General features: G+C 39.0%; 1 protein-coding gene and 1 pseudogene across 7 annotated transcripts in view; both read left to right on the forward strand.

Moving 5' to 3' along the window:
* The window catches only part of ATF2 (activating transcription factor 2), a 91,821-nt gene that overhangs the window by 65,060 nt on the left and 1,552 nt on the right, over positions 1-25,209 (forward strand). For 4 of the 7 annotated variants that reach the window (XM_039495865.1, XM_039495866.1, XM_039495867.1 and 1 more), the window contains exons 12-14: positions 1,484-1,690; positions 12,266-12,371; positions 22,550-22,644. In XM_039495865.1, coding sequence (XP_039351799.1) covers positions 1,484-1,690; positions 12,266-12,371; positions 22,550-22,644 — 408 coding nt within the window. Of the gene's footprint in view, positions 1-1,483; positions 1,691-2,134; positions 2,209-12,265; positions 12,372-22,549; positions 24,988-25,209 lie in introns of those variants that run through there. The other 3 variants (XM_039495864.1, XM_039495869.1, XM_039495870.1) reach the window with 2 other exon arrangements.
* Positions 10,782-10,889, forward strand: LOC120375225 (annotated as a pseudogene).

The following is a 25,209-nucleotide window of genomic DNA, read 5'->3' on the forward strand; positions in this document are numbered from 1 at the left end:
AGCTCTTTCTTTATTTTGATTTTTAACTGCATCGCCACACGTGCTGATCTGAGCTCCACGCTAGGCAAACAGGAAATATTCAAAAGTTCGCGGGGCTTTTCCTGTCTACCTGGCCACTGCATCCGAGTTCAGATTGCTGTCCAGAGCGGTCAGTGGTGCACTGTGGGATACCGCCCAGAGGCCAATACCGTCGATCTGCGGCCACACTAACCCTAATCCGATATGGTAATTCCGATACTAGCGCTACTCCTCTCGTTAGGGAGGAGTACAGAAACCGGTTTAAAGAGCCCTTTATACCGATATAAAGGGCCTCTCAGTGTGGACGGGTGTGGCGTTAAATCGGTTTTACGCTCCTAAAACCGGTTTAAACGCCTAGTGTAGACCAGGCCTCAGTATCTAATCAGTAAGAAATATTTGCAAATGGTCAATTCTTAACTGTTAATTTAACTTCTCAAAGTCCCTTTATACCAGTCTAGATTTCATATTATGCGCTGTAGAAGTTAGGATTGGTACTTTGATTTCTGTTTTTATTTAATAGTTTATTATTTATTTTATTTTATTATTATTTATTGTATAACAAGTATTAAGCATGCAGAGTCAGCCAGGTCCCTTTATGAGGAGAGTTAATTCAAGGTAGAATTTTATCCTCTTTATGGGCTGATAAGACTTGAAGATCCAAGGTTGTATAGCTGTAATGCAACAGTTCTTTTATTGGGGACTATGTTCTGCCCATGTAGAGGGTGGACTGTATGATCTAATAGGATATTTTCATTTCTAACTACTTTGATCCTATCCATGTCTGGGCTGGCATAGAGGGACTTGGAAAAGCCAGAAGTAACAGGTAAGAAATTACTTTTCTAGGGATTAGTAAATACCAGTGCTTTGTCCAGATCCTTGTGATGAGCAGTTGTTATATATTGGGCAAATATTACATAACATCCAAAGTATAGCTAAGTTTTAGGATGATAGGTGTTTGGAAAACACCAGAAACAGAAACTATATGAAGTTGTTGCCTGATAAATTTCATTTTACAAAGTCATTTTTAGTTAACAGGTTTTTTAAAAGTTAAAACCTGTTAATATTTTGTCTTCCATTTTAAAATGGGTAAAAGAATGTTTGAAAAAAAATATAAAAAGTTACTTCTTTCAGGCTTACTTGTATGCCAAGTATCAGAATGGAGTGAATTTTTGCAGCAAGATTACAAATCTGGAAACCAGTGGGTCATGATTAAAATACTGAGAGAATATTAAATGTAGTTTACTAGTGAGCAAAACCACAACGAAAACCACTAGACAGTATTCATAGAATTAAGATGTTTATTTAATATTTCCTTTAGTCAAAAATTACATTTTAAATATTGGAACAGAAATATCATTGATGTTTTCCTATATAAATGTGTGTACATTTATACGTGTAAGTCAAACCCTTACATTTGAGTTACATGTTGCGTTACACTGAGCTATGATGTTCCTGTTTCCTTCAGGCTTCCCCAGCTCAGCCTGCACCACAAACCCAAAATACAGGAGGTCGTCGAAGAAGAGCAGCAAACGAAGACCCTGATGAGAAAAGAAGAAAGTTTCTAGAGCGAAACCGTGCTGCTGCTTCAAGATGTCGACAAAAAAGAAAAGTGTGGGTGCAGTCATTGGAGAAGAAAGCAGAAGACTTGAGCTCATTAAATGGTCAATTACAGGTATTTTCTTTTTTTGATTACAAGCAAGAAGTAGAGTTATCTGAATTTTCAGTTAGCAATCTTGGGATCATGGAGTGCAAACTTGGTATGAGAGCTACAATATGAATAGCTTTCTAAAATGCAGTTGAATTCAGAACAGACATAATCAGTATTAAAATGCCTGTATCATAGGTATAATGAGAATGAGACTATGCAGCTTCAAAGATGTGTGAAATCTGGGATCTCACCTACTTGGCCTTTGTTCCATTTTAAGTAACTTTAGGGTTGTGACACAAACCAACAAGAGCATGTTGATGTTGAAGTGAAGTCTCACTGGCAAAATGTTAGCCTTAATTTAGAAATGCCTTGTTTATATCAATTTGTGTCACTGCCTGAGTTACTTAAATTCAATTTTTTGTTTTAATTTCCTTTGTATTTTTTAACTGTAGTTTTTTTTCTTTAAAGTGAATGTAGTGCTCGTGAAAGGTGCCAGATTGACAGCACTGGAAACTGAAGGCCTCTATTTGTCCACAGAACAGGTACAGCACAGGCAGTGGCAGTGAAAATTTCACCACACTGCCCTACCAGTGTGCCTCAACCCTATTTTTGAGGGACCATATAGTATGAAAGGGTTGTCCAGTATCTATTCCTAGTCAGCCTTTGGTGGCTTTGCTGAGACTGCCAAGAATGTGACAATTAATGCCAAGTTGTGATGTTGATCTCCACCCAAGTCCAGTGAACTGAAACGTCAATTCATTTCATGTAGACAATAAAGCAGGCAACTGGTGGTACTGGCATTTTGCTACCAGTCTGGGCCTAGGGTCTGTGTCAGTCAGCTTGAGCCAGCTAGGCCTCTTTAATAGGCATTTAAACAAAAAACAACCACCACCCCCCACTTAAAAGTGTATAGGAATTAACACAATAGACAATGTCTCTTTGTAAGATACTAAGGTAAATTTAAAAAAAAGCTATCTTTTATTTTTATTGAAGATTATCAGAAATATAATAGGATAGAGAATAAAGCAAAGAAACACAATAACACTAATATTCAGGAACCAAAATATGAATATACAAAAAACTTTGGGTTGTCAGATCCTTGCTGGTATAAATCAGTGTGGGTTGACTGAAGTCAGTGGAACTTCCATGACTTACACGAACAGAGGATCTGGTTCTAAATCTCTTGACATCCCCATTTTAAAATGAAACTTAGAAGCAATGTATAGTAAGATGTATAGGACAGTATGGCATAAGTAATTTATGTCATTCCATTTTGTCTTAAAAACAGTTGAATTCAAAATGAGAGGAAGAATAACAAAGAGCAGGAAAGAATAAATTTTCAAACATCCATTCTTTATTCTTTGTCCTGAGGAGTGGGCAGGCATGTTGAGCATAATGCTGCAATATGTTGAACACCGTAAGCTGCAGGTCTCTTCAGCACGTCCAAGGATCCTGTCCCGTTACGCAAATGAGACTTAAATCTGGGTAAAGGACACAAAGCTGTCACCCAGATTCAAGAAAAGATGCATTATACCACCAATATTGGTGGAATTACTTTCAAATACAATACATAGTGTCTCCCCAAACTCTATCACTGCTCAGTAAATGTTTTTCTAATAGTAGTGGAGTAAAAGTTCTGACTTCAGAGTATTATATTACAGTGATGCAAGGAACATGTACAGCACCAAAGTTAATTAACATAAAAATAGATGGGTGTGGGCTTATAAATGATATTGATAGATTTTAAAAATACATAAGCTTCTTCAGTGCCATCTATTGGCTGCAACCATGATTGTATTAACATTGAAAGGAGTTGTGTAAATAAGTTGTGCATATCCCACCAATTATGAGGCATACTAAATGAAACTTTTTGAAGATTACTGAAGAAATTAGAATGTATGCCATAATTACTGGCCAAAATTCAGTTTCTTCTGCGAGCGCTTGCACATGTCTATTCCACTGTACGTACATGCGTGCCTTGATCAGTCACTGGAAATTTTTCCCTCAGTGGTACCTGTCTAGGAGGCTCAGGCGCTTTCTGGTGCTGCACAGTCATAGCGTCAGTATAAAGGGCCCAGTTGACCCCTCAATTCCTTCTTACCACCTGTGATGGTCTCTGAAACTGTTCTCTTTGCTATGGCAAGCTTTCTCAGTGGTCTTTATTTTTCTGATAGTTGTGTATAATTAATAGTTATAAATAATTAATTAGTCTTCGTTAGTATAGTTTATTTTTCTCTTTCCGTTAGCAGAGTTTTGTCTGTACTCGGTACCAAGGCATGTCTTGGTCACCGGGCTTCAAGGCCTCCTGAAACAAAGCTCTGCCCCTGAGCAAACTGCACTTCAGTTGCTTGAAGTGCTTGGGTGAGGCTTGCATCAGGGATCGCTGTCAGATTTGCAGGGACATTAAATGCCGTATGAAGGAGGACTAGGAGGCCAGGTGGTTCAAGTTCCTACTTATGGAGGCAACGCTGAGACCTTCCTCCGAGCCAAGCCAGTTGGCCTGAGCACCGAGCACCTCAGCGTCTGTGAGGAGTGCTCCTCCAACCTTGTGAGAGTCCCAGCACCATTTGCTATCCTTGGTGCCAAAGAAGAGGCATAAAAAGCAGCTGGCTGAGAGAAGACGTTCCCCAACAACAAAGAAAGCCAGGCATGGGGAGCAGAGCAGAGTATGAGCTAAGTCAAGCCACTCCTCTGCCTCAGCATTGCAGCAGTCAGTACCGTTGCGTCTGGTTCTGAATAAACCATTGGCATCCGAGGGACAGTGTGGTACCAGCGCTATTGTGGCGCTGTCCACGCTGGAGGTGTTTGCTGCCACCAGGGATCTGCTGTTGCTGTCAGTACTGGTGTCACTGGCAATACAGGTGTTGGTGGTATTGGTGCTGGTAGGCAGGAGAGAGCATGTGGCTCCAGTTACCATCCAGTACCGGTCCCCTTGGTACCGTCCTGGGAAAAACCGACTATCCTGACCCCAACGCAGCCTTCCCTGCCTCAGCACCAATCTCCGTCACTGGTGGGAACTGCTCCTCTGTGGTCATCAGATGGAGACGCCTCGTCTTTGGAGTTGGAGGTTGGCTTATGCTCCTCTCATCCAAGGAGTCGACCCTGCCACTCCTCCAGTCATCCCTACCTGCCCTGGATTGGGGCACAGGAGTGCCATTAAGTGGTTGGCCTAGTAGACACTGAAGTGCCTATGCTGATGCAATAGCCCTTTTGGAGCCTATGGAGGTTTCTGCCAATCCCAGGGCCCCACTCGAGGCACTCCTGTTTGGTGGCCCCCAAGAGAAGGGCTCTGCCTCCCCATCAGGCAACACATGATCCAGACTCCAGTACCAAGCCTGGTACCAAGTTCAAGGAACCAGCTCCACGGGATCCAGTCGGCACTTCCCTTCTCCACCTCAAAGAGAGCCAAGAGGAAATACTTTGTTCCTGCCCAGGATTATGAGTTTCTGTATATTCATCCCCTCCCTGGAATCCCAAGTATTTTTTCTGCTGCCAATGAAAGGGAAAGGTGGGGTCTGCAAGTTATGGTACCTAAAGCAAAGGACTCAGAAAAGCTGGACTTATTCAGTAGAAAGGTCTAATCTGCCAGGTGTCTGCAGCTCAAGATTGCTAACCAGCAGGTGCTGCTCTGCTGATATGACTTGTTGAATATGTGGGACTCCTTGTTGAAGTTCAAAGACTTGGTATCACAAAAGGCGAGGCTCGAGTTCTCCTTGCTCATGGATAAGGAGAAATCCATAGCGATGGTTTCCGTGCAAGCTGCCCTGGATGCAGCAGATTCAGTGGCCAGGTCCATGGCTTCTGTAGTGGCCATGCATAGGAGTTCAGCAAACCCTCCAGGTTCTCCCCTTCGAGGAAGCTTCACTCTTTTTGGGGCAGAGTGATGCAAAGCTTCATGGACTGAAGGACTTCAGGGCGACCCTTACGTCCCTGTGATTGTTTATGCCAGCGACTTCAAGGAAGCACTACAAATCTCAACAGTCCTCCAGGTACTGCGGCCCATCAGGACCCGCAGAAGAAAAGGAGCAGGAGCTTTACGGATAGACCACCACCCCCTGCTACGTCAGCATCACTGTCTGCCCCACCCAAACACCCAGGAGACTCCAAGCAGGCCTGTTGGTGGGACGCTCAAGGACGTTATACCAGCTCCTGTGTTTCCGGATCCAGTTTACTCTGTATTTGTGGACCACCTGTCCCGCTTCATCCGTTCATGGTTCTGTACCACTATGGAATGTTTGGGTGCTGATCACAGTGGAAATACCCACCAGTTCATTTTCACCCCTCCTCCGCAGCCTTCCTCCCTGTCCCTCTTCAGGGATCCCTCTCACAAACAATCTTTGACCCGGAAGCTTCAGTTTCTCCTTTGGGTAGGAGCAGTGGAAGAGGTTCAACAAAATCTAAGGAGTAAGGAGTTCTCTTCCTGTTATTTCTTAATCCCGAAATCCTATTCTAGACCTCAACTAGCTCAACAGCTATCTCAAGAAATTAATTTTGCATGCTCTCCCTGGCTTCCATTATTCCCTCCCTAGATCCTGGGGACTGGTATGCCACTCTCAATTTGAGAGATGCCTACTTCCATATATCGATCTTCCAAGGCCACAGAAGGTTCCTCAGGTTCATTGTGAACTACACGCACTACCAATTTGCATTACTCCTGTTTGGCCTGTCAATAGCTCTGCTGGTGTTTACAAAATGCACAGTAGTAGTGGCAGCCTTTCTGAGGAGGTGAGGGGTGCAAGTCTACCCATAGCTGGATTACTGGCTAGTCAGCAGCCGGTCCAGGGCCAGGTAGAATCTAGTATCCTCCTCATCGCCCTAGGCCTGCTAATATGTGTACAGAAATCTACCCTCACTCTGGTACAGAGGATAGAGTTTATTGAAGCGGTGCTCAACTCTACCCAGGCCAGAGCCTTCCATCCAGAAGGGTGGTTTCAGATGACCAAGTCTCTGATAGTACACCTCAAGGGCCACCCAATTGCAACTGTCCAGAATTGTCTGAGGTGTTTCGCTCACATGGCCTCCTGTACGTATGTAGTGCAGCATACAAGACTGCTCAGACACTCTAGGCATGGCTGGCCTCAGTGTATTCACTTAACTGTCACCATCTAGACTCAATTCTTACATTTCCTTGCTTGGTCCTCACCTCCCGCAACTGGTGGCTGGACCCACTGGTGGTCTGCACCAGCATTCCATTTTCATGGCCCCAACCATTGATATCCCTGGTCTTGGATACATCAGCGCTAAGCTGGGGAGCTCACCTGGAACCCCTCAGGACTCTCTGGACCTTTGGTCTCTGGAAGAGTTCTCACTACACATCAATGTCAGAGAGCTCAGGGCAGTTCACCTGGTCTGTCAAGTGTTCTTGCCTCACAGTACGGGTAAGAGCATGTTCGTTCTTACAGACAACACTGAAGTCTTGTTCTATTTCAACAGGCAGGGAGGGGCTCGCTCTTTCCCTGGTTTCCCCCATGTCAAGAAGCAATTCAGCTGTGGGAGTTCTGCATAGCCCACTCAGTCTACCTCGAGGCTTCTCACCTTCCAAGAGCACAGAATGAGCTAGCAGATCACTTTAGCAGGTCTTTGTTCAGTCACCAGGAGTGGTCTCTTTGCCCGGATATCGCAAAGGACATTTTCCAGCAGTGGGGCACTCCCCAGGTAGACCTATTTGCAACCAGGCACAACCGGAAGTGTCACCAGTTCTGTTCCCTGTGAGATCACAGCCCAGGATTGCTCACAGATGCCTTCCTGCTCCCAGGGATAGGTCACCTGTACTACGCTTTTCTTCCTATCCTGCTAGTGCACAAGGAAGGTTCTGCTCAAGATCAAGCAGGACTGGGCACAGGTCATTCTCATGGACCCAGCTGGGCCCCATCAACATTGATTCATGATGCTGCTAGGCGTTTCCATGGTGGCTCCAATCCTGCTCCCTCTGCATCCAGACTTGATCTCTCAGGACTATGGTTGACTACTTCACCTGAAGCTCAGCTGCCTCCAGTTTATGGCCTGGAAGTCCCGTGGCTAAATCCTAGAGAGCTGGCTTGCTTGGAGCAGGTTGATTAGGTCCTTTTAGGTAACAGGAAGCCCTCCACCAGGTCTAATTAACTCTCAAAGTGAAAGCTGTTCTCCATATAGGCTTCCCAATGCGGGATCTTGCCCATGCAATCTTTGCTGCAGGACTTTCTTGAATACTTATTACACTTGAAACTTCAAGGTTTAGCAATTTCCTCAATTAAGGTTGGATAACCAGTTCATTTTTTCACATGATATCTATCCATTTCCTCAAGGGCCTAAAAGGACTATACCCTCCAAGTGTGAGAACCCATCCCTCCATGACCTAAGCCTGGTCTTATCAAAACATATAGATCCCTCGTTTGAAGCATTGGCAACATACCCCATGGTATACCTATAGTGGAAGGTGGCTTTTTTAGTGGCCATTGCTTTGGCCAAAAGGATCTTGGCGATCCATGCCTTCATGCTGGAAACCTCTGTATTCTTTAAGCTATGTCTTCACCTTAGATTCCTCTTGAAGGTGATTTTCCAGTTTCATAGCAATCAGGCAGTATTCCTGCCAGTTGTCTACCTGAAACCATATGCAAATAGAAGAACAGTGGCTTCACTCCATGGACATAAGACATGCCCTAGCATTCTGTATAGAAAGGACCAAACCATTTCGTAAATCCACCCAACTGTTCGTAGTGGTAGCTGGTAGGATGAAAGGTCTGCCAATCTCTTCTCAGAGAATTTGGTCATGGATCACATCATGTATTCATACGTGTTATGAGCAGGTGGGTGTTCCGTCACTAGGTATCCTGACTGCCCACTCCATGAGAGTGCAAGCGTCATCAGTGGCATTCCTAGCACAGTTCAGGACATTTGCAAAGCAGCAACGTGGTCGTCAGTGCTTACGTTCTTTGCTCATTACACCATCACTCAGCAGTCTAGGGACAGTGCCTGATTCAGTCGAGCTATTTTGCAGTCAGCATGTCCAGGAGCTCCAATCCCACCTCCTATGTAACTGCTTGAGAGTCACCTGCAGTGGAATTGATATGTGCAAGCACTTGAAGAAAAAATGGTTACTTACCTTTCTTTAACTGTTCTTTGAGATGTGTTGCACATATCCATTCCACAACCTGCTTTTCTACCCCTCTATGTTGGAGTTGGCCAGAAAGAAGGGACTGGGGGGGCATTGGGTCAGCTGGGCCCTTTGTACCGGCGTGGCATGCTATGTGAGCATGTGGCACCAGAGAGCGCCCGAGCCGCCCCAACAGTTACCACTGAGGGAAAAATTACTGGTTACTGTGCTCAGGGCATGCACATACCTACAGTGGAATGGATATGTGCATCACATCTTGAACAACAGTTACAGAAAGGTAAGTAACTTTTTTTTTTCTTAATCAAAGTTATTTTCAAGTTTTACTAATACACAAACTTAAATCCATAACTCGGTATTTTTTAATTTTCCTATAACTTAAAACAAGCTAAATAACATTGTTTGCAATTCATTAATGACTGAGCTTGAAAACAATGCCAGATATTTGCCTGCAGCAAACATTTATGGTGGAATTTAAAACTTTTAATTAAATATTATATACTATATTAATTCTAGCCACTTCTTTAATATCATCTTTAGTGCTTTATAGTTGCAAAATATCTTGGTACACTTCTGCTTTTCATTAACTGTAAAAGGAATTCTGTTTTTGCTATACTCAGTATCTATGTTCAAAATTCCATTTTATAGACATATCATAAAATTATAGTAATTCTTTGGATATTTTAGTAAAAGTAATGTAGTTGTCTTATATCTATATTTAAATTAGCTGTCTCACCATAAATACTTGTAGCTGTTAAAAAGGACCAGGCAGCTATTTGCAAAAAACAGTTGGTAAACATTTGCTAAACTCCACAAATCTGCATCTAAAAAGAAGCTAAAAAATTCTCTAATTCTCCACTGCTTGTATTTCCATTAATCTGGCTTGTCACATGTTGTTGGCAGTAGAAGTAAATTTTGAGACAAATGGAGAAGCCAGTCAGATAAAGTTTTGTTACTTTGGGTCTTTTGGGCTGATGCTGCAACCACTTATACACATGGGTGACATCATTTATGTCCCATTGGGGTCAGTGGGATTATACTAATAAGAGTAAACTCACTCAGGTAACTGTTCTGTAACTTTTATCTGTTAGCATTATTAAGCCCATAGCTACACGAAGAGATTTTCTTCATTTAAAAAAAAAAAATACAAGGAAGCTTTTGGCTTCCAGATTGTCAAGAGTTAACCCAGTAATAGTAAATTCAGGGGAAAGAAATTTCTTTCCCTCTGCCAATACCAAAACCGTTAACTGTGAAGAACAGAATGACTTGTAAAGAAAATTGAATGTCAAAGAAATAATTAAACTGTACTTTATGTGAAAACATTAATCAATCCTGCATTTCCATAATAGTTCTTCACTTGACAGCCTGGCACAGCTGATCAGCATAGTGGGCAGTAATGACCCATGATTACTTATGTTCTATTTAATAGTAAATGTAATAAGTTTGGAGCTTTGCCTTAGCATAGTTTTACAGACTGCATGCTAGGGTTTAATAGTTCATATTTTGTTTAATACCTAAATTGCCCTGCTCAGCTGAATTTTACTGTTGACATCATTAAGCTACAGTATTTCTAAAAATAGACTGATTTCATAAAGACTGAAAGTTGTGGTTGAGCTATTGAACAAAAACAATTGTCTTTCACCAACGTTAATAAGTAGATGTCTTAAATTTAAGTATCATACAGTGTGTGTCGTGTAAATTTAACAGGGTTTTTAGAATGAAGACACTAAACAATACATATAGAAATAGGAAGATGAGAATGGATATTCTTTCTGATGTAATTTCTACATGATATATATTTTACTGCATGTTCTCTGTTAGCTTCCGATAAACACATTTCTATACAAATAAGGTCTACTTTAACCTTTCTTGGTACAGTCCAGAATTCTATCTGCTTCTTAAGTTAAATGGTTGTGTATAATTCCCATTGCTACCCTTCATTTTCTTGGTTTTAAATTATACTATTCTGTTTTATTATATATGTAGTGCAAATGTCTATGAATTGCATCACCTCAATAACATTCAATATTCTGGTTTCTCTTCAGATCGTATAAATCTTTCGCCTTTTACTAAAGATTTCCGTGGAGAGGAACATTTGAGTTTTTACCCAATTTTTTTTTTCAGTTAGATGGGCAAAGTCTCTTCTTTACTACAAGCTCTTCTACATCAGTTGCCCCACACGTACAATCTTTTAAAACCTGTATTCTGTTTGTTTTTGTGGACGGCTTTCTCAGCCAATATGTTTCCTTGGTAAAAGATCTCAAACATTATATATAATTCTAAGTATTGCCTCTGTGCCTTACAGAAATATTGAAGAATACTGTATTCCTGTAACAAAACATACCCTGTTGTCTGTTTTACTATAAGTAAGGCTATGATTTAGTCACGGGTATGTTTAGTAAAAGTCTCGGACAGGTCACTGGCAATAACCAAAAAGTCGCTCCTCTTTAACATGCATATTTGTATGAAGGATTTTTGTTTAATGCAAAAATTAACCCATCAAAACTTGCATTGAAGATACATTTTGAAAAGATATGGGAGCAGCAAATATTGACAGGTTACTTAATGTTTTGTAGACAACTTAATGTTGCTTAAGACAGTTTGTAACTATTTTTAAGTAAAAATGGTTACATCTAAAATGTCAGGCTATTCTTAATTTTGATTCTTGTCTAATATAATAATAACAGCTCTTATCAGGCTCTTCATCAGTAGACTTCAAGGTGCTTTACAAAGGAGGGCCAGTGTCATGATCCCTTTTTTACAGATAGGAAAGTGTAGGCATGAAGAGGTGAAATCACTTGCCCAGGGTCACCCAGCAGGCTAGTACCAGTGCCAGGAATAGAATCCAGTTATTCTAGTCCCATTCTAGTGCTCTACTAGGTTACACTGCATCTAAGTGTATCATTATTAATTCTTCTCCCCTACAGTGGGTTTATTCTCATTCCCATTGCTTGATTCTTGCATACTGATTGTTTCCTGTTAATGGCTATGAAAAATAAAATCTGAAAATTGATAGATCACTGTCTTCTTATCATTCCTGTTACATTTTGTAGGGAGGTTCTCTTTTATAGAGTCTAAATGTGTTTATAAAAAAAATTCATTCCACAGTCACTGAGCATATTTGGGGTTATAACGTATGTTATATTGTGGGTGGTTAAAATTAGGTTTACTTGCTTGAAAGATAACCTACAAAATCATCCAGAAGAGACTTACAACAGTCTGATCGTGTGAATTGGACTATGTGTAGAACCTGCAGTCTACCAACTACAAAATGTAATACAATAAATGTAATGGCATTTATTTTTTATATATATATATATAAAACATCTTTTTACAAGTTATATCTATAGTTTAACATTAAAGTGTTCTAAAGTCATGGAAATGTGTACTGTTTTGTTTACCCTTAAATGAACATCCAAAGATCTTGTAAAATTTAAGACTGTTAATACTTACCTCTAAAATGCATGTAGTCTGAGCCTGGTAAAGTGCATAACTTTCTTCTCCTTTAGAATGAAGTCACCCTGCTGAGAAATGAAGTGGCACAGCTGAAACAGCTTCTTCTGGCTCATAAAGATTGCCCTGTAACCGCCATGCAGAAGAAATCTGGCTATCAGAGTGAGTAATGTTCCATTACCTATAGCCTTAGGCTGCATCAGTGAAATACTGCCAAAGTGAACTGAGCAACCATTAAAAATGAGAAGTGCAGTTATAATATTTAACAACAAATATATAAAATTCTGCAAGCTTATTGCAAGACAGGAATGAATGTATATTTTGAAGCTATTTTTCTAAATGCTTTCAGTTTAAAAAATGTTGTAGATTATCTGAAGTTTAAAGACATTATAGAAAAACCAACCAAAACTAAGTGTATACCCATAATTAATACTAAAGGAATATAAGCTGCAATAGCTGCTTCTAGTATATACAGTTAAAGTATTGACAGTATATGGTGAACAATCTCTGTAATGCATTATCTTAAATAAGATGAAAGGTCCTTGTTTCTTCCATTTCATAATGAGATTTCCGTGGAGGGGAGGGTAACAGCTGTCCTTATTTACTAGCACATCCAGGATCAGTCAACCCATTAAAATAATCAGATGCAGGTTCCTGGCTCTTACTGTATGCGGTCCCTGAGATTGTTTTGATTTAAAATAACTGTTGTTTGTCAGAAGAATTTAAAATGTTTGAATTTTAAAAATAGGATTCTAATGAAGGACTTAGAATTCTCAAGTTAAACTGAAATCAGTAGAACTGTAAAATTTTAAGGAAATGAAATTTGTTCACTTAATTTTTCACTTTTTAGGCATTTTAAAGGTTAATTGTGCTTTTCTTACTTCTAACTTCTTTTTTGGATATGATGCACAGAGCTAGAACCAGCTGCTGCTGTAAATAAATGGCCAATTTTGTCCATTGTACACAAATTCATAACAAATAACTGAGCTGGGAATGCATTAGGCAACATTCATAATATATAACCCACAGCTTTCGTTTTTATGATTTAGTGATATTTCAGGATATTTGTAAATGTGAAGATTGTTTCTGCCATATGTAGCCACTTCATTTTAATTTGCCAGTGTCAGTAATTCAGGCGAATAAAGGAACATTTTGTATTGCATGCAAACAGTTCCTCAGGTGCTTGCGATAAAACTTAATGGCCACCATCTTTACTTGTAGTCATTGTAAGCAGTTTCATCAGAATGGGCAATATTTTTTAATTTAAAAGATTCAGGAGATTTAGCAACTCTCTGTTGCCATATATATTTTGAACACTGATTTTGTCAGTTTTGAGCTTAAAAATCTTAGTCCTTTGATCTCCAGTCATTTTGACAGGATGGAAAATAGCATCTTGGAGTAAATTGGAACCATATAGAAATATGTTCGGGATTTATATTAACAATGATTGCTGCAGGGATGAGGCCATTATGGCTCCCATCTGACAGAACAACATAATTTCATATAGAAGCTACTAGAGGATACCATTATGCATGCATGGTTTTCCAAAACAAGCTAGGTTTCTTGAATTTTGATAGTTTGAAGATGCACATGTTTCTCTAGATTTACATGAAAAAATACTAAACATATGCATTTTTTAAATAGACTGGCAGATAATTACAAATTAAGAATTTTTTTATTAAAATACTAAAAACTAAATATTTAGTAATATTGTTGACCTTAATACTTGAAAAAATGCTACAGTATTTATAAATCGCTGCAGATCTTGAAGTTCTTAGGTTTGTCTTCATTATTAAAGTCAAAGTAAAACTAACTCACTACTAACCAGAACAGAGAATGTAAAGTTGCTAAAATATCTATCATTGAAAAAAGGAACTACATTTTAAAAGAAGTATAAAAAGATGTTCAGAAGGGAATGTTCAGGCATAGTTCAGTTAGTATTTTTGTAAAGCCTTTGGCACGGTGCCACACAAAATAATGATCTACAGGATTCGTGTAATGAGTAATATGGCATGGGGATGAGCTAGGTATGTAAGTGGATAAAGAATGCGCATACACACTGAACACTTGTCTCACTCTGTATAAGTGTTATGTCCAAAGCACTTCACAATAGAGAATTAAATAATATCTTAATTTTACAGATTGGGGCAACACACACACAGATAAAGTGACTTGTGCAAGACTATATATGATGAATCATAGCAAGTACCAATTAAAATGGTTTTAGTTAATGTTTGTGGTTGTGGCGTGAATAGAAAATAACTTCAAATCTTTAAAAAACAAATTTAAAAAGTTATGCCCTATCTACATCAGCAGCATGACCATGTTAGCTGAACTTCTTAAAAAGTGTTTAATAATTTCTTATCATGTGTGGTATAGAAGAGGCAAAGAGGCAGAATTAGAATGCTCCTGCAGTGCAAGGTATCGTGTGCTTCTGAGACACAGTTAATTTATACCCTGCGGACATGGCTTTAACAATTCGATATATAATTTAATGGGGTTTCACTTAAAACGCACTTCAACAGGCACAAGCAAACAATGGCATTGCAGAATTTTTTGACACTTATTTAGGTATCTTTACAAGATCTTTTGAACAACTTCTGCTTCACATAGAGTGAAAAGCACAAGTACTAAGGTCCCTCTTTCTTGTTAGCATTTTCAGTTACTTTAAGTACCTTTCACCTGCTTCCGAGAGGTGATGATGACTGAGAAACCAGAAAAGACAAAAAGAGAAATGATTACATTTCATGAGGCTGTTTGGAGGAAACCTTGGGGCAATGCAAGAGTTGTCAGCCAAGTATAAATTCATGTCCTTCCCAAGCAGATATGCTACTGGTCAATTGTTTGGGAAATTTCTTGAACAAGCCCTTAAAGACTTAAACGTTTTCTATCCATAGTCCCATCTCAGACTCAGTTTCAGGAACATGCTGCTGCAAAGCATATATAGTCTCCTCTATAAGCCTATATAGTCTCCTCTTGGTGTGGAGGATGGGGAGAAATGAGGGAGGATGAATAGTTGTGATGGGGCAGAGAGTAGCTGGAGAGCTGTAGGTGTGAGGCTATTACTTCTGTTTGTTTGTAAAGATTCAGGAAGCTTCCAGAATACTAGAAGATTGTATTTGAGTAAAGCTTAATAAAAATAGGGGCTATAATCCATTTACAATTGAATCAAAATATTTTATTCCTGCTCTAGTTAATTGTAAAGAAACAATTGAGGTCTAGCCATTATAATAATTATGTCAATCCATTGCCTACAAATTGTTCAGGATAAGTCAACCCCTTCAGTGATTTAGCCACCACTCTAGAGAATTTTCTGGCTACCATAGATTTGCCTAGATGTTGACCTAAACATTCCCTTTGTCCCCATGCACCAGCAGTATCTGGTTTTATCTCTGGAGACTTCATCTTCAGTATTGTCTGAAGTATCTGTCCGTTCTGTGCATTTGCACCAACCTTATACAAGCTGTCACAACTGTGTGAATAACTGACTTTTTTGGTTTGCTGGCATTTCCAGAAAAAAAAATCAGCAAATGGAAAATTGGGGAAAAAAGAAAAATTGGAAACAGCGAAATGTTTTATTTGACCCAAAACATTTCATTTCACTTTTGAGCTTTATCTTTTTAAAATAAAATTGAAAGAAATCTAAAACACAGTCATTTCAAATAGAAAAATCACAATTTTCATTTAGAAAATATGAAAATGTTGCTTTATTTTTTCAAGGTTTTTTTTTTAATAGAATTTTTCAACTAAAACAGTATAGCAAAATTCACACATTCCCTAAATGTTTTGATTGACCCAAATCTCCAGTTTTGGTCAAAAAAATTCAACCAGCTCTAGTCATACCACACCTATGGAAGAAAGGGTTTGCAATTTTTTCCCATTTGGATGACTGACTAGTGCAGAGGTGGGTGAACTACGGCCCGCAGGCCACATCCAACTTCGGGACCATCCTGCCTGTCCCCTGAGCTCCTGGCTGGGCAGCTAGCCCCTGGTCTCTCCCCTGCTGTCCCCCTTTCCCCACAGCCATGCTGCCACGCGGGCAGTGCTCTGGGCAGCGGGGCTGCGCGCTCATGCAGGGCAGCATGGCAGTGTGTGTAGCTCCGGCCAGGAGGTGCGGCTTCAGATATGCTGCTCTGAGCGGCATGGTAAGGGGGCTGGGGCCTTGGATATGGGGCAGGGGGTCCTGGGGGGCAGTCAGGGGACAGGGATCAGGAGGTGGTTGGATGGGGCAGAGGTTCGGGGAGGGGCAGGGGATGGGGAACAGGGGAATTAGCTCGGGGTGGGGTCCCGAGGTCGGCCTGGCAGGGGGTGGGGATATGGATAGGCATCAGGACAGTCAGGGGACAGGGAGCAGGTGGGGTTGGATAGGGGGTGGGGTCCTGGTGGGTGGTTAGGGGTGGGGGTCCCAGGAGGGGGCGGTCAGGGGACAAGGAGCGGGGGAGGGGTTGGATGGGTGGGGGGTTTTGAGGGGGGCAGGCAGTCAGGGGGCAGGAAATTGGGATGGGTTGGATAGGGGGCGGGGACCAGGCTGTTTGGGGGGCACAGCATTCCCTACCCAGCCCTCCATACAGTTTTGCATGCCGATGTGGCCCTTGGGCCAAAAAGTTTGCCCACCCCTGGACTAGTGTGTAGCAATACTTTTTAGTGTACACAGAAAGTATTCACCCATACTTTGAAGCTTGTTGTGAATATCTTCAAAATACCCTACTTCCAACACAGTCTAGTCTACATGGTAGCCCACTTCTAAAGTGAGTGGGCAGAGCCCTCCTGTCTATGAAGAAGACAGTCAAAATGAAGCAAGTCGTAAAAGAATTGTGAAGTCACCTACTTATGTGATAAATATCTCTGCTTTTCAGTGATTCAGTGCACCAGTTGCGAGTTTGGCCCCACGTTTGTGTCCACTTGTAGATCCTGCCGTTTTTCCTGATTTTTAGTTGGAGCCCATCAAGACCAATGAATTTGGACAAATTTACTCTGTCATGCCACCCTGTCATGGTGGCTTCCAGATTCAACTATTCTTACATTTGGATCTCAAGATGCTGGCCCTAATAGCTTGGCACATAAAAGGCTAATTGTTCAATAGGTGTGTCAGAATGCAATTCTATCTTTTTTTATATTCTGGAAAATTTCCCACCTCCATATCCTACTTCAGACTTAGGAAAAAAGTTTCCTTTAGTGTCAAGTAGTTCTCTAAGTGCACTCTATTTCCACCGAGTAGAATTTTTTGCTCTTCAAAGGGAAGTTTGCACTCTTTTCAGGGGTTAAATTCAAGGGATGTGGGTGTCTTTTGGGAGGGGATATGAAACAGAGGATGCAGCTCCCCCCCACCCCCACTCTGCTAAAAGTAGAGGGAGAGCTCCATTTGCTGGCCCTTGAAAGGTCCACCAGAGTTCCCTTTTCTCTCTGGCGGGTGATATGAATGACTCACCAGGCAGGGGACTCTGAAGTATGAGCAGCGAAAGGAGCTGGTGTATAGGTTGAGAAGTTTCTGGGACTTTGAGTATTTTCTGTCAATGAATGGAGCAGTAACAGCAGCACCCGACAAGGGAAGAAGAGGTGTGTCAGCTGGGAGTCCCCATTGTACATCCTCTTCTCCAATGATGCCCCATCCACTACCTCCTTATTCTCTCCAAGGAAAAAGGGACACTTCACAGCTCTCCCGTTTTTTTTTCATAAAATGTTTTTGTTTTTTTTAAATCTCTTCATTTTGTAAAATGCAGGAAATTGCATTGAAGTTTCCATTATTTTTCAGGGACAAATCTCTAACCTCTTTGCATCTCTATTTTCATTTGGTTTTATATCAATACAGGTTTATATGTTGCTGGAAATGGGGTATGGAATACCAAGGATGTGACCATTACACATGGTGCACACTGAATGAATGAACTCTCTCTCTCTCTCTCTCTCTCTCTCCCTCTCCCTTCCTCCATCCCTGTTCCCCACCTTGGGTGGCTATGGCCCTGTTTAGGGACTTGAACAGCTTTTGAAGCCATTTGTTTTATATCCTTTTTCTTTCTCTTGCTGCATTCCCTTGCCACGTGATCTTTTGAGATGTGTGAAAACAGCCACCAGTCAGTGAGCTTCCCCTCCTATCTTGATATAATTTGACTCCTTTGATGTTCGAAGCATCCATTTAAAAAAAGGAACAAAGTCCACAAAAACATGCTATCTAGATTAATAGAAATTTTGTAGCAGTCCATTCCAAAGGGTCAGCATTGCACTCTTGAAATAGGACTCATTCCATAAACACCGTAAAAAACACCATAATAGAGATTCAACCTAAATGTCTATCCCAAACTTTAAAAAAAAAAAAAAAAAAAGAAAATGCCACCATGGATAAAGAGTGGAGAGTAAAAGTGGTGAAAAGCAAAAAGGCATCGTTTAAAAACTGGAAGTCAAATCCTACTGAGGAAAATAGGAAGGCGCATAAACATTGGCAAATCAAATGTAAAAATAGAATATGTCAGGCCAAGAAAGAATTTGAAGAGGAGCTAGCTAAGGAGACTCAAACTAAAATTAACTTTTTTTTTTAAATACATCAGAAGCAGGAAGCCTGCCAGAGTCAGTGGGGCTACTGGATGATTGAGGTGCTAAAGGAGAACTCAACGAAGACTTGGCTATTGTGGAGAAGCTAAATTAATTCTTTGCATTGGTCTTCACTGCAGAGGATATGGGGGAGATCCCCACACTCAAGCCATTCTTTTTAGGTGACAAGTAAGAGGAACTGTGCTTGATTGAGGTGTCAGTAGAGGAGGTTTTAGAACACCTTGATAAATTAAACAGTATTAAGTCACCAGGACCAAAATGATATTCACCCAAGAGTTGTGAAAGAACTCAAATATGAAATTACACAACTTCTAGCTCTGGTATGTAACCTATCTCTTAAATGAGCCTCTGTGCCAGATGACTAGAAGGTAGCTAATGTAACTCATATTTTTAGAAAAGGCTCCAAAGGCGATCCTGGCAATTACAGGCTGGTAAGCTGATCTTCAGTGCAGGTAATTGGTTAAAACTATAGAAGGGAAGAGAATGATCAGACACGTAGATGAACGTGATGTGTTTGGGGCGGGGGGGAGGATGAGGGACGAGTCAACACGGCTTTTGTAAAGGGAAATCCTGGCTCGCCAATCTCTTAGACAAGGGTAATCCAGTTGACAGAGTACTTTGACTTTCAGAAAGCCTTGGACAAGTTCCCTCTCCAAACGCTGTTAAGCAAACAAAATAGTCATGGGATAAGAGGGTAGGCCCTATCATGGGTCAGTAACTGGTTAAAAGATAGGGGGAAAGGGTTAGAAATGAACAGTCAGCTTTCTTGATGGAGAAAGGTTAATAGTGGTGTCCCCCATGGATCTGTACTGGGACCTGTGCTGTTCAACATTTTCATAAATGATCTAGAAAAAGGCGTGAAAAGGAGGTGGCAAAATTTGCAAATAATACAAATAATAATACAACTCCAAAGCTGACTCTAAAGAGTTAGAAGGATCTCACTAAACTGGGTGACTGGGCAAGAAAATGGCAGATGAAATTCAATATTAAAATCAAAGTAATGCACTTTGGAAAAAATAATCCCAACTGTACATTCAAATCGATGGGGTCTACACAAGCTTTAATTACTCAAGAAAGTGATCTAGGAGTCATCGTGGATAGTTTCCTGAAAACATCTGTGCAGTGGCAGTAAAAACAAACCCACAAAACCCCTCAAAAACTAACAATGTTAGGAACTATTAGGAAAGTGATGATAAAACAGAAAATATTATAATGCCACTTTAAAAATCCATGGTATGCCCACACCTTGAATTACTGCATGCAGTTCCATTCGGCCCATCTCAAAAAAGATGTATTAGAATTGGAAAAGATGCAGAGAAGGACAACAAAAATTGTTAGGGGTATGGTACAGCTTCCATTCAAGAAAAAATTAAGATGATTAGGGCTGTTCGTCCTAGAAAAGAGACTACTGGGGGATATGACCGAGGTGTAAAAAATCATGAGTGATGTGGAGAAAGTGAATAGGGAAGTATTATTTAGCTGTGCACATAACACAAGAACTATGGGTCATATAGGCAACAGGTTTAAAACAAACAAAAGGAAGTACTTCTGCACACAATGTACAGTCAATCTCTGAAACTCTTTGCCAGGGGATGTTGTAAAGGCCAAAAGTATAACAAGGTTAAAAAAATTAGCTAAATTCATTGAAGATTAGTCCATCAATGGCTATAAGCCAGGCCCATTATCTGAGTGTCCCTAACCCTCCACCTCCCAGAAGCTGGGACTGGACGACAGAGATGGGTCACTCAAAATTGCCCTGTTCTGTTCATTCCCTCTGAAGCATTTGGCACTGACTGATGTCAGAGACAAGATACTGGACTAGCTAGACCATTGGTGAGCCCCAGTATGGCCATTCTTATGCTGTTATACTAATTAACATTTCTTTGGAATACATTTGCAAGGCTGCTTACTTGCATGTTTGTCTGACTTTGCTTCTATTGAAGCAATACTGTGTAAACAGTTACTTTCTGTTTCTGAAAGTAATCCCTTCTTAGTATGGATAAAGGACTGCAATAAAGATCTCATTATGTTGTGGAATTGACTTGCTCATCAGTGAATTTTCATTCTTGCAACTGGTATTCTTGCACTGAAAAAACCTCAGCCCACAATAATCTACCTTCAAGGTATTTTTGTTGTCCGTGCTCAGTGTTTGTTCTTCGTTATTATCATAAACTTTGGTGTATCCTTCCTTGGACGCTTTGTTTGTGTCTTTGTCATCCTTTTTAGTTTTGAATTCAGTTTTTCTATGCATACCCTATTCAGTAAAAATCTTTATTTTGATTGCACCATTTTAGAACGGAGCTCTTTTACTCAAGTTCTAGCCAGGTATCTGTCTCCATTTCAGTTAAGTGTAAAAAGTAAATGCTTTGGGAGTTGTCACAGGAGACTCAAGCAACATTCTAGGAAGGTTGGGATGGTACCAAAAAATCTTGCAGTTAAATTTATCATTCACACCTTCCATTTTTATATGAGCAAAAACCAGTTGTGAACTGAGATTATTTTATCTGAACGATACCACTTACAGGTAAAAATTTGACTGCCACAATTTATTATCACTTGATAATGTCTGTTCAACAATCTGACTAATCAAAAATAGAGAAGATTTAATTAAAACACTAATTAATTTACCAGTTATCACCTGTAAAAATAAAATAAAAGTTTCATGTCTAAACAATGTTCTTATCTAAATATATGTTTATCAGATAATCTATTAAGTGGATTTCACTTCTCATATTGGCTTCATTATCTCCTAAAATGCCCCTCTCTCTCTCTCTCTATATATATATATATAATTAGTGTTTATATATATATATATGTGTGTGTATATGTGTATATATATGTGTGTGTGTGTGTATATGTATGTATGAACTTTCTCTGCTTTAAATGAAAGGTCTATGTTGTAAAATATAACTGATGCATTTATTGAAAGAATAATTCCTGTTAAATCGTGCCTCTGTACTTAAAAAAAAAAAAAAAACACTAAATTTGCACAGCAAGAAAAGTTTTGTTTTTTAAATACTTGGGTTTTGTGATCATAAAAAATTATGGGTAATTCATTTGAGTACTTCATTGATTTAGAGCAAGTCAAACAGAAGTAGTTTTTAGATGTCTTCTGATTTTTAAAGACTTTTATGTCATGCATTAATTAACTCTTATTGGCAGATATTTAAGTGCTAAGCAAAACGAATTGAATTTCACCCTGTTGAAAGAATGAAGATTTTGCATATTGAAAACTTTATTGTCCAACTGAGCAATAGTAATTTACTGTATTACAGAGAGTGATTTTGATAAACATTATTAATTATCAAACTGAGAATGATTCTCTTGCTGAATTACTAGTCAAATGCAGTATCTTGTGGTTTTTAAAAAATCTGAATCTAATTAATTCACATAACTATAGAACAGCTGGTGGCATTTAGACTATAAACTATAGACTATTGTTGTTCTCATGTGGGTGCATCATTAGACTCAGGTGTTATAGTCATCAGTCGCTGCATTAGTTGGAAAATCAACCAAAATTAACTGTGGTTTTAAATAGATGGGAATAATAATTTGAAAATGTACCTGTGTCCATAAATATTTTAACATTTTATCCTGGTTTTTGTTTATAGAAAAATACAAACAAGTTACCTATTCATCTTTATATATAAAGCAATTATACTAAAAATAAATGTTTGACAAATATATTTTTATATGTGCTATTAATTGTGATTATTTACAGGACTCTTATTGTTATCTGAAAAAATGTTATGCATATTTTAGAAAAAAAACAGCAAGTGAATTTTTTTCTTTAGCTGCAGATAAAGATGACAGTTCTGAAGACATTTCTGTGCCAAATAGTCCACATACAGAAGCTATTCAGCATAGTTCTGTCAGCACTTCCAATGGAGTAAGTTCAACTTCCAAGGCAGAAGCCGTAGCCACGTCAGTTCTCACCCAGATGGCGGACCAGAGTACAGAGCCAGTGCTTTCACAGATTGTTATGGCTCCACCTTCCCAGTCACAGCCTTCAGGAAGTTGATTAAAAACTTGCATTGCAACAGTTTCTTAGATATACATTTGTGACTTTAAAGGGAAATCAAGACCAGTCTCCATCTAAAAAGATATGTAGCTTAAGATTATTCATTTTTAAAATTCAAATTTAAATTTGGCTTTAAAGATTGGCAGATGGGCATATGAAGAGGAGACTGAACAGCAGTTTCTAGTCTCCTTGCAGAAGATGGATTTTAAAAAAAAAAAAGTTGATTTACTAGTTATTTTCTGTGCTCAATGTGTAAAGTGTGTGTAAAGTACAATGTGGTTTATTTCACTTTTAATTTGGTATTATTTCAACCAACATTGGGGTGAATTATTAAAGTGCATCCCCAAGACTGTGATAGTAATATTATGTGACATTTTATACCAAAGTTCTGCATAGTCCCTATTGACTTTGTAATGTTAGCAAGGTCATAAAGCACTAGGCAAGAGAAAAAGACAGTAACAGTACATTTGCTTTTAGTCTTTTTGCCTTTTTATTGTTTTGCACATTATGAGAGAGAGAACATTGGGAGAAAATGTTTGCTTTATATCATGTGTAGCATTTTGTTTGGCTTATTAACTGTTTTGTTTGGTTGGTTGGTTTTTTTTAAATTGTTTAACAGGGCCAGTATGGTATAGGGAAATACAGTACTTTTATGCACATACCTAAACTAGATGAGGGTCATTACTAACTAGATTTTCTTTAAAAACTGATGCCAATTTTTTCAACACTTTAATTTTAAAAGGGGAACTTCATTTCTGCTGTCAAAACAATGGTCTGCAAATACCCTTTGTGGCTAGGCTAGTAGAAAACAGTAAAAAGATATCGTACAATACAGGGTTATCAAATATGGAATAAGTTTCATAGCTAGCTTGATACTTTGTGGATTTTTGAATCACAGACTAAGGAGTTTACTCATACACAAGTATGGATGCCAGAAAAGCCTAAAAAACCTTTGTTAAACAACTCTTTTTTCCTTCTTTGTCATTGTCTTGTATTTGCAAGCTAACTTGTACTTAATTCTTGTGTAAGCACTGTCATCTTTTAGTAGCAAAATTTTGATACCTTTCTTGTGGAAAAATCAGTATCTACCATATCTTGGAAACAATGTAATTATAATGTGGTGTGTATGTGCGCGTATGTGTGTGAGAATGGTTCCGTAGTTTATGCCAGCAATCTTTGCTTGAATGTTTAAAGATGCCTTCAATGTGATGCTGGCTGATAGATTGCAGTTTAAAAATGTTATTTACTGTGTGAACTTGGCTAACTAACATTCCATGGTGTACGTTTGTTTCTGATGAGATGATTGTAGGTACACTTTTTCTCATTATCCAATCATCTGTAGGATATTGAGTTTTTTAAATGTGCCATTACCTATTTGGATTCTGTACTCATGTTCAAAATACAGTACAATATTTTACAATAGATTACGTTGGGGAAAAAATTAGATGTGTGCTTTCAGGTCAGAAAACTTTGTACAATAGCTAAAGAGTAGCAAATTTTGGCAGTCAGACAGGATTCCATTATGTATATAACAAAGATTTAATGCATTTATAATGGGTTGTGTAGTTCATTTTCTCTTCCTTCTCCATGCTACACTTTTAAATCTCAGTGCTATCAAATTCCTTATGAGATACGTTTCATAGATTTAAAAATGAAATTGGTAATACAGAGGAAGAACATACTTTGTATAATATACAACCGTACTGTAATCAAAACTGGACAAAGACATATCTGAATTGTGTGTATGTCATTTCAGTGCTGTAAGTGTGAAAATAATAGGAATTCTAAATATTTTGTATTTTAAAAACAAGGAAGTAATTTTTGAGTTGATAAACCCATATGTTTAAATACTTTTACCAGTTTCATGGGGGAAAAAGTTAGTTACTGAAAAATTCCACAATGATAAAAATATGCCATAAGTCTTGTGAGAAAGGAATTTATCTCAAAGGCACAAAATGTGAATTATGCAGGAAAGCTATACAGTTACTACTTTTCATTGTAATTTTGGTGAACTAGGTAAAACCTCATTGGTTACATTTTCATTCTCTCTCCTAAACACTAGGCATTTTTTATCTTATTTATGCAAGTGAATTTTTTTAATAAAACTGTTGTGCCTGTAAAATAAGTCTACGTAAGTGTGAGGAGACATGTAAGCATTTAACGAATGGGGTTGGGAAAAGAACCATAATAAACATGTCTGTGTTCATCAAATAGAGAAAACAGTTATTAGTTGTACAACCATGAATTCCATTTTGAGACATATGTCACACTACTTCTGTACTTATCATTTGGAGTCTTTACATTTGAACATGTTTCACAAACTGTACTGTTTTCTTTTATGTGCAGTTTGCATGAGTAAATCATCAGAGAATAATCTTTAAATTATGTTCCTATTTTAATGAAATTACAACTGTTCTAAAAAGGTAGTGGTGT

The sequence above is a fragment of the Mauremys reevesii genome, linkage group 11, assembly GCF_016161935.1.
Source record: "Mauremys reevesii isolate NIE-2019 linkage group 11, ASM1616193v1, whole genome shotgun sequence".
Classification (NCBI taxonomy): domain Eukaryota; kingdom Metazoa; phylum Chordata; order Testudines; family Geoemydidae; genus Mauremys; species Mauremys reevesii.